Raw genomic sequence first — 9,933 nt, forward strand, 5'->3', positions numbered from 1 at the left:
AAAGACTCCCTGTCCTCACTCAGGGCAACCCAGAGTGGCCAGAAAAACCATTTTTTAAGTAGCATATTTCTCCTAGTGACCACTGTTGCCACCCAGCTTTTCAGATGGCTTCCGTGCTGTGTGTTACTCGGTATGGTAAAAGCTCAGAATCATGCTGAACTTCTAAGAGCTGAGTGATGAGAGGCTGCAGCTCTGTTAAGTCTACACCTGTGAAGTGGAAGCTTCCAGTATTCCTGCTGTAAAGGATATCACATTTGTTTAAAGTAGCAATGTTAGAAGCAGAATTTAGGATTAGATGCTGGTTTAATAATTCCTAAGACCCTCTTACATTGCTGAATGATTTCTGTTTACTGGTCTGCTACACATCTTATGTAATCTCTTCTGGGTGTGGGAACCCATCTTGAGGCAATGGATTATTGGTGGTGACAGCTTGGTGGTACTAACAGTTTAACCTGCTGTAAGCAAGTAGATCTGGGGGGAAAAAAAAGAGAAGTAGATTTCTGAAGTGCTGCTGAGTATTTTAACCTTATAGTCAAACCACAGTCAGCAAGCATTCAGCTGCATGCGTTCTCAGCAGCAGCAGCTTCAGTGACTAACAGACTAACCACAGGAAAGGCAATCCTGATCAAACCAAAGGGCATCATCCTGTTTGAAGCTGACGTGCTAGTACTGAGAAGTAAAACCAGCAGTTTATGAAAACGATAGTTTATTTTGAATGTAGGTGCATAAAGAGTGAATAAGAGCATTCCTCATCCTCAGCCACAATGTCTTCTCATTACATCCTGGACTGGATCCTTCTGATCTGGCTTACAGGTAACTCAGTGGGTGTGAAAAATAGCTGGAAGCGGATGGAAGGGAGGTAACGTGCATCAGTGCTTCTGGGGGCTGCAGAGAGATTCTGGGTTACAGTGGTAAGAGTGGTTGCATTGCAACCACTCTTTTTGCATATTCAGTAAAACTTTATCACAGTATTCTGACGATCTTATCTCCCTTTTAAAGCAGAGCTATTGATACAGGCAGATGGACACGAAACGTTTGGTAGGATATGTTCAACAGACAAAAAAGAGACTACAGATACTTCTAGTTTTTTCTAAAGCCTTTTATGATGAGATTCATTTAGAGTTTCCTTTTTGTATTAAATAAAATGGTACGTTACTGTGGCAAAATCTTTGCATAAGACTTACTTATAATTATTATAGCATAGTTTAGGAAAAACATGGCTGAGATGAAATTGGGCAGGACTGCTTTTTCCCAAGGAACAATGGCAATGAAGCCAGGCGCTGCTTGGGATCCATTGGCACAAGTTGAGCTACCTGCTGAGGGCAGCACCCTTGCCAGTGATATCCAGGGACTTTGATTAGAGATAATTAGTTGCTAGACTATTTCCTACTTCCATCCTTGCCGCAGTGAATTCTATCCCTGAAATGTTAATGTGGGTAAATCAACATCTTTGCACTTTGGATCCCATGCTGTGGGAACTGAATGGGTTAGAAGCTTGGGGAAGAATGAGGGGGGATTTTAAGCTAGGGAAAAAAAGAAGGTACAGAAGTTTTTAGGAAAGCTCTGGAAGACGTCTTCTGATAGGCACAGCCCAAATCCTTTCTTAGCGAAAGAAAAAAGGAAATGCACAGCTATAATGCTGGTGAAAACTGCCTTTCAGTGGCTTTTTACTGAAAGTGAGGAAGGGTTTCCCACTATAGTTTTAATGAAAAATGATGCCTTTCTGTTCTCCCATGCCTGGTTTGGATTAAATCTAAGCTAAGAGAAAAACCAAGACCCATTGACCTGGATGTGGCTGAAGAGAAGCCACGGAGCTGTGCAGGTCCAAACTCCATTCTCTCTTCACCTTTTTGCCTGCCGCACGCGACCTTTTAATGTTTGTGTTTCTGTCCACAGGCCCTACGGTGTCAGGACTGCTGGTGAAGGGAGAGGTTGGTCAGAACATCACCGTGCCCTGCTTTTACACGGTTAGGACAGAACATGACATCACCTCAATGTGCTGGGGCCGTGATGCCTGCCCCCCTTCCAAATGCTCTCGCCCCATTATCTGGACAGATGGGAGGAAAGTGACAGAGGGGTACCACACAAAGTACGTGCTGAAAGGGAACCTGCTGAAGGGCAACGTGTCCCTCACCATCCTGAATGCCCAGGAAACAGACAGTGGGACGTATTGCTGCCGTGTGGAGATCCCAGGGTGGTTCAACGACAAGACAACCAACCTCCAGGTGGTGGTTGAGACAGGTGAGTGCTGTCACAGTGACTCTGCTGCTCCTTCTGGAGTTTGAAGCTTGTGGAGGAAGCGATTTCTGTCATCATCCATAGAATCAGTCTTTAGCATCTGGCAGACCTGCTGTTAGTTGGGTGAAAGCTAATCTGCCTTTGAGAACGTTGTAATCACTGCAGTAATAACAATAAAAAAGCAAACAACGAAGGCAGTGGTGCTTTGTTTAATGGTATGCAGTGCTACTGAGTTTCCTTGGAAGCACTATTTATAGAAATGAAGAATGAGGGCACTGTAGGGTATCTGAAGTGCCGTACTTGCGGCTTTATCACAAAGATAATGTTTCATCTTTTTCTGCGGGGTTTCAGGGTAAAGCCCAGGGATACGCAAATAGCACTGACAATTTTTCTTTAAGGAAACTCTTCTTTTGGTTTTAGTTCATCTCTACTTGTGAAAAAAAAACATGATAACATAAGGAACAATTGTCTCACAGGTGTGTGCCTGGTTTGAGCACGCTTTTATAGAAACATTTTCTCTTTTTTCACTGCATGGATGGACATTAATTATAATGCCTGTTGTTTGTTTCTCTAACACCAGCTAGGGTCTCTACTGCAACTCCTCTCACTCACACCTCTCCACCGACCTCAGGTAACTTTTTTCCAAGTATTAATGGCAATAGCATATTTTAGCTGCATTGCAAATGGACATCTTAAAAAAGAAACAAAATGACAGATGATAGAAATATCTTGGCTAAACTTTACTGAACCTGCCATAGGACTTGAGATCAGAACTTGGCCTGTAAATTCTACTTCATATTATTTAGAGGCTTAGCAGAAGGAACTTGTATGTTGTTCCCAGGTGTTGGGCTTAACTAGATGCTTCATTGGTGCTTCCAGTGTTGTTTTCCCTGTGGCTGTTTCAGGATATGTTTTCTCTGTGGTATAAAGTCTCACCTTGTCATCCAGAAGTGCATCCCGTGAACAATAAAACACAAGGTTTTAGGATCTGTGTGTGTGCTCACTATTTAATCAAAGCACTTGTTGGTTAAGGTTAAGTAACAAAGAACTGTGTTGCTGGGTTGGTTCAAACGTAAATCTAGTTCAGGATCCCATCTCCATTAGCTGTCAACTGCAGAAAATTGAGGAGGAATATAGAAACAGCAGAAATGTTATGATACAACATATTGTATCGTAAGTATTCTTTTACCCTGCTGTTGCCTGTGTCTCAGAGGTTGCCCACATCCCCTGCAGTCTGTGCATAGTCTCAAGTGAGGCCCATCATTGTGATGGAATATCCATTCCTTACTCAGCTTTGTTCCACTGTGTGCATCTATAGATGTCTGTCATATACCCACTCAGCTTTTTTTAAATCTGAAAAAGCCAGCATTAATATCCAGTACTCACAGCAGAGTTCGTAGTTAATGACAGCTTAATGGCAGGATTTTGAAAGAAAAATCAGGGATGCTATTTTATCTATCCCTCAATCTCAAACATTACCAGTTGAGCAACACTAAAATGTTACAACACTTGCATTTCCTTCTTGGAAGAAGAAGTGAAAATGTTCTCAAACCATTTCTATTCTTGTTGCAAATGATATGGCTTCCAGTCTCAGCTCTCATGGGTTTTCTTAACCATGTGACATCCTCCTTAGCTGCCGGGGAGCAATTTTTTGAGAATACAAGTTAATTTCTGCATGGGGACACTTAAAAAGATGGGTGTCTGTGTTCCTCTGATGTAGGGATGTTCCAGCATCTGTCTTGAAAAAGAGGACAGTGAAGCAGGTGATCCTCACTCTTCAAAATGCAGCTTATGACATAAGGTTAACCATTTATAACATGAAAGGAGCCACCTGGGATTGTCATAACGTGAATGGAAGATTTTGTTTTCAGGAGGGTTTTGTATCATCTGACAGCACACAGAGAAACTGTGACGGATGATGCGGATAACAAAGCAGTTTGTAGCTCTATTTTAAATATTGAAAACTGCTCTGGGAAATTACCTCAAAATCCACTGCATGCCCTATGCAAATGTATCACACTTCAGTCGGCTGTTTATTGTATAGCTGTGATCTGGGACTTCAAAAGTACAGCTTGCTATCTGCAGCTCTCCACCAATTTGTCTTCCAAGGCCCTGAGCTGGTGTTTATCAATTTTCATCAAATAATCTAGTTTTACATCCACTGCCTCCTCTGATCTATGATAGGGATCCAGAGCCCAACTCCATCTTTTTAGGCTCCGTGTTGAGATAATAGCAGGTGTTTCCTGGAAGGATTTCAAAGCTCTGAAAAGGGCACTGGAGGGATTTTGCAATGCCTTTGTATGGCACAACATCTTTATAATATACACAGCAAAGACTCCAGGCAGAGGTACTTAGGTTCAATGGTCTCAGGTCAGTAGCATACATTCTTTGTCCAAGCAGAATGGTTTCCTGTGAGAGTGATATGTTGGTTTGTCTTGCTTTTGCTCAGCTCCTGGGAGTGCCAGTGAAACGTCCTTTACTGTCAGAACGTGGCCACCAGTTTCTCTTTCAGAAGCTCCTGAGACTGTAAGCATCACTGTTGTGCTATACTGAGATGATGTGCTTAGACATCGGAAGTTATGGGTGATTCCTGCAGTTAAATTACAGCATTTTGTTTTGATTGCAAAATAACAGATATTTTCTTACAGTCTGCATATTTAATGCTTACAAAAGAATGCTTGTGGGGTCATTATGAAAGGGAGAAAGCAAACTGCTTTGCTTGCAAAAACTGTTTCCTTCCTACTAAAGAGGGAAGACCTTTAGCAACATCTGTATTGCCTTTCAGGCCTCTGGTTCCTACTCAAGCATCTCAGACTACCCAGAAGTAACCTCCAGCCTGCAGGTACCGGCAGGACATGGGGAAGGGTTAAAAATGGACCACATGACAGCACAGGGATCTACCTGCCACACGTGTGTACGGGGTTCAAGCTCACAGCCCTATCTGCCCTGCTGAGTTCTCCAGCTCATGCTGTGTGTTAATGGGCAGTAGCATCATCTTAATTTTTGTCAGGAAGGCAAGACAGCCAAGCTACCATTTGGGAAGCTCTGATGTTATGTCCTGCAAGGTAGTATGTATGTGGGCATTCATATTGCTGCACGTGCAGAAAGTCAGGGACTGCACTACCTTTCAGCATCTTCCCAGCTCTTAGGGAGTGGTTGGATACCTATCAGCTGGCTTCCAGAAGTTGAAAGGTGTTGAAAGGTGAAGGCAGGTTCGCATCCTGGGATAAAGCTCCACATAACTACTGAGTAAGCTGGCAAAAAAGGGAGGCAAAGGGAAAACAGCAGGGGATATTTAATCTTATGATTAAATAAAGATATTCACCAAACAGTATTAAACATTAGGCTTCTTCCTTGGGCTGAAAGGAACCAGGAACAAATGTGAACAAATGGGACTGGTCATAACCTCAGGTTCTTTGACGGTGTTAAGGAGTAATATATTTAACAGCAGGGTTCACACAAGTGTTGTGAATTATTGAAACTAGTATCTCAAGTTGGGCTCTTGCTCCCAAGTGCATTTTAATTGCAGCTTTACAAAATGCACAAATGTCCTCTGAGTCCTGCATAGGATTTATGCTCTTGACATGAATTTGACATGTCCATGAATTTGGGAATTTTTCCATGTCTGACATGAATTTGTTTTGTGTTTGACAGAATTCATCCATATCAACTCACAGTCAGCAGTATTCAGAAAAGAGTGTTTACCTCAGAACTGGATTGTGCGTGGGGTTTCTGCTCATCCTCGGTTTGGGTCTGTTCCTAGGTAGACGTAAGTACTTCTCAGAGGCAGTTATTCAGGTGTGGGTTGGGTACATTGAATCACAGCTGTGACTTTGCCACACGTGTCTCCTGTGCCATGAAAGTGAGCTTATGTCCCCCTTACCTGGAGGTGGTGAGGAGACGTGGTACAAACCCACATCCCCTGCGCTGCTCCTTTCCTCGTGGGCACAGCCTGTGTTGTCCCTGACCTTCTCAATGATAAGGAAGGAGGCCCTGGTTTCATGTCACTATACCCAGTGTTTTTCATGTGCCAGACTTTCTCCTTAAATGCTCTTGGTCAGATGAAACCACATGAATTTAACTTCATGGAACTTATGGGGATTTCCTATACTGAAAACCTCGGCTTAAAGTTCCCTAATTTTGTTTCCTGCACTTTTTTTTTTTTTTTTTTTTTTGGCTAAACCTGTAACTTTACTTATTTAGCATGGTTTAAAGAACAATGTTTCTTTTTCTTTATTTTCATTCTGGATCATCCTTAGGATATTTACGCAATATGAAGAAACTGAGTAAGTTTGCAAGGTAAGTATTCTATTTCTGCTTCAGCTAATAGGACAAACTAGTCCCACGGGGAGTTGCTGTGATTCCTGCTAGATGCATGATGACTGTACATACTCTAATTTGATTTTCTTTTAATCTCAAATTAATAAGAAACATTGCAAAAGAAATTAATAAATCCTGCTACTCATCCTTAGTTTATAAACAAAAAATGAGTCTAACTGTCAATTCAGTGCATTAGGGAGCAGGGAAAATTCAAGTGTGGGTTGTCTCATAAATGGAAAAATGATTCATTATCAGTTGTATTTAAATAAGTGCTTTTGCATATTTTACAATTTTTCCAGTGAGCTGGTTCATTTAACAGTCTGCTCTGTTGTGTTTCTATTGTCTGTTGTTTAACAGCCTTGTTTTTACTCATGTGTGCAGCTCTGTTGCATTTTGGAGACCAGAACGTGCTGGGAACCAAAGTGCCCTGGAAGTTGAGATCCACGCAGAGGAAAACATTTACACAATACACTAAGAACTGTATGCATGCTTTCCTTTGTCATCTCTGGGACTTTAAATATTTTCCAAAATGTTAGCTGCTCCCTCTGCTCTGCAGCTAAGTGTGCCTGGACTACTAAAGCATCACTCATATCATTCTAATAAAGCAAATAAAAGCTACAATACTAATTAAAAACTTTTATCAAGCTTGTTCCAGGAACAGAAACCCTACTGGCTTGAATGGAAATTTCCAGATTCCATTTATCAAACCATAAGGAAAGTTACCACATACAAGGGGGAATGGCTTTAAACTAAAAGTGGGGAGATTTAGGTCAGATGTTAGGAAGAAATTCTTTACTCAGAGACAGGCCATCACATGCAGAGCTGTGGATGCCCCTGTCCTGGAGATGCTCAGAGCCAGGTGGGATGGGGCAGCCTGAGCTGGTGAGGGGGTTGGGACTGGATGGACTTTAAAGTCCCCCTCCAATCTAAACCATTCAATGATACAGTCTGCTTCAGATTCTCTCTAACTTTCAGAAAAAAGAAAGGGGCAGGATGACTATTCAATCACACAAGGAAAACCACCGAAAGGAAGACCACAGTCTTAATTTGTCTCTATCATGTAATATATCCCTTGCTACAAAACAGTCATCTGAGGGGGAAGAAGCCTCTTAGCTGCTTTGGCACAGACAACAGATGGAAAACCTTGGTAGTAATCGTATGTCAAAATACCTTTCATTAATTTTTTCTTGAAGTTGGGCATGCCCATTCTGGATAACAGCTGTGTGTTAATTCCTGCCTACCCATGGTTGAAGCTGGAGGGGCTGCTGGTGCTCACCCCCTCATGGGGGTATTGTTGGAGCTTACGGAATACTCACAGCTTGCTTTCAGAGAAGTGTGACTAAGTGCATTTTCCTCTGCAAAACGCATCACTTTCTTGCTGCGGCTTTCTCCTTGGGCCCTTGTTTGCCCTGAGATGTTCTTAGGGTGGAAAATTTCCTTTCCAGCTCTCTAAAGCAACCAAGTAAACAGAACTACTCTGTAGTTTTCTGCTCTTTCAGGCGGGAGAGCGACCAGCTCTCACCAAGTATTACTGGGTGCAAATTACACCCTGCAGCTCAGCCCACGCAGCAACATGCAATACCTAAAGCACACATTGCTGCCATAAAGGGCAGCAGGCTTAGAGCTAACGTTGTCATTAAGATTATTTACAAAGGAGCCGTGCATACAACAAAGCTACGTCAACCATTAAGGCATAAAGGAACAATAATAGAGTCAGTAGATGTTATGTTAACAGCTGAGACACTTGGTCATGGTCTGGTTGTGCTGTTATGGGGAGCTGAGGTCAGTGGAGCAGCTACACCTCCTGTCCTCAATTGGCAACCAGCTCTGCCATTTGCTTTCTTCATGTCATCTGCTGCCTTGTATAAGAAGATACTGAGACTAGAGTGGTTCTGTTAGTTTAAGATTGTATTTATTTGTTCGACTATTAGCAATAACTACTAATCTAGCATCAGTAGTAGCCCCTCTGTAGACATTGCTTTCTGTCTGGTTGGTTGACAGGTCACTGCTGTGGGCAGTTCTGGCCCATAGCCAGAGCTGGAGGAAGTCTGACCTGATTTCTGAACCAGAGCTCAGAAAATATCTTCAGCAATTTCTGCTTCCTGAAGCTTTTGCCAAATTAATAATCTTCACAGGGATTCAGACAAGAAGTGAGGGGTTTCCAAAACCATCTGATTCCAGCCATTTGTACTTTTAAGGAGTCTGAGGTCTGCTGATAATGAAAGGTACTTGCCCATTAGGAGTTTTTTCCTTGGTATTACAGACAAATTCAGACTTATTTTTGTATCAGAGAGTTTTGATGCAAAATAATGTCCACTCATGTCGGTGCATCTTAGAATAGGTATTTCAAAATGATCCCCAGAGTTGTACAGGTGGCATTTGAGCCTATTCACCCATTAAGAGGTTTTCCAACTGCACACAGCTGACAGCCTACTGAGCTAACAAGCTGCAGAGCAGTCTGTCCTTCCTTTTCTGCCTGCAAGAAGCCACTAGATAGCAGTATAGATACAGAAAGCAAGGCATGTTTTTCTGGTTCTTCCCAGCATACTTGAATCTGATGGATTCTGGATGGCCTTTTTCAATGCCCCGTCTTGGTAAGGAAACAAAGCTGAATGATGCCATGCTTCTCTCTTCCTTCCCTAGTTGTTTAGAACAGGCTGGCTAATCCTGATTTGAGAAACTTCATTGAAATTAGTAGCTGGATAAAGACCCAAATTAGTGTCCCAGGTGGGATTCAGCTGCTCCTTGCATTGGCATTAGCTGAGCATTGGCTCATGATCACTGTGTGATGGTGAGTGATAGGAGAGGAAGGAGGAGCTAGGACCTGCTGTAGAGGAAAAGTATCTGGGATATTGAACACGTTAGGCTTCATCAGATCTTCACAGAACAGCTGGAGCTGCTCGTACTTGGCATTGTATGAGTTGTACCTGGTAGAACACTGCCAGTCAGGTATTTTACTGATTGCTGGCTAAAGTGCCTTATGGTATTGACAATAGGATACTACTGTTGTGTCTATTCCTACTGATTGCTGTTATGCTACACTGAAGCATCCCTTCAGAATAAACTCAGAAGAGTTCTTTGAGATTTGTGCTCCTTGAATCTGCCACTGAACTGTCTATTGCAGCATTGGATGGCTATCTGCTGGTGAAAGAAGCAAGGCATTCTGGCTTAGCTGCAATCTAGTCTACTGGGGATCTACTTCTTGCCATGAATAACATGGTGGTGTGATGGATGAGGATGTCAACAGGTCTGCAAACATAGGAATCATTCTCTCATGCTATGTTGGGAGTGGGGATGGTATCGAAAAGTTCATCTCTTTCCAACCTTCCTATGCCACTCAAGATTTTGTAGACCTGTATCTCTTCCAGGCTGACT

The 9,933-nt window shown here is 42.5% G+C and overlaps 1 protein-coding gene across 3 annotated transcripts; it reads left to right on the plus strand.

Moving 5' to 3' along the window:
• Window positions 1–501: 501 nt before the first annotated feature.
• On the plus strand, window positions 502–7,192 carry LOC122164537 (hepatitis A virus cellular receptor 1 homolog). Of its 3 annotated transcripts, XM_042826633.1 has the most exons (8): window positions 503–813; window positions 1,897–2,241; window positions 2,819–2,869; window positions 4,688–4,764; window positions 5,024–5,080; window positions 5,893–6,007; window positions 6,498–6,537; window positions 6,940–7,192. In XM_042826633.1, exons 1-8 carry the CDS (start codon window positions 765–767, stop codon window positions 7,031–7,033), a joined length of 828 nt encoding a protein of 275 aa, XP_042682567.1. In that variant the 5' UTR covers window positions 503–764; the 3' UTR covers window positions 7,034–7,192. The 3 variants fall into 3 exon arrangements, with proteins under 3 accessions (XP_042682569.1, XP_042682567.1, XP_042682568.1); XM_042826635.1 differs by lacking the exon at window positions 5,024–5,080 and having other exon boundaries at window positions 502–813; XM_042826634.1 differs by lacking the exon at window positions 2,819–2,869.
• Window positions 7,193–9,933: the final 2,741 nt, after the last annotated feature.

Source organism: Centrocercus urophasianus, unplaced genomic scaffold (genome assembly GCF_019232065.1).
Source record: "Centrocercus urophasianus isolate 14NV4802_14NV808 unplaced genomic scaffold, USGS_Curo_1.0 seq_26, whole genome shotgun sequence".
NCBI lineage: Eukaryota > Metazoa > Chordata > Aves > Galliformes > Phasianidae > Centrocercus > Centrocercus urophasianus.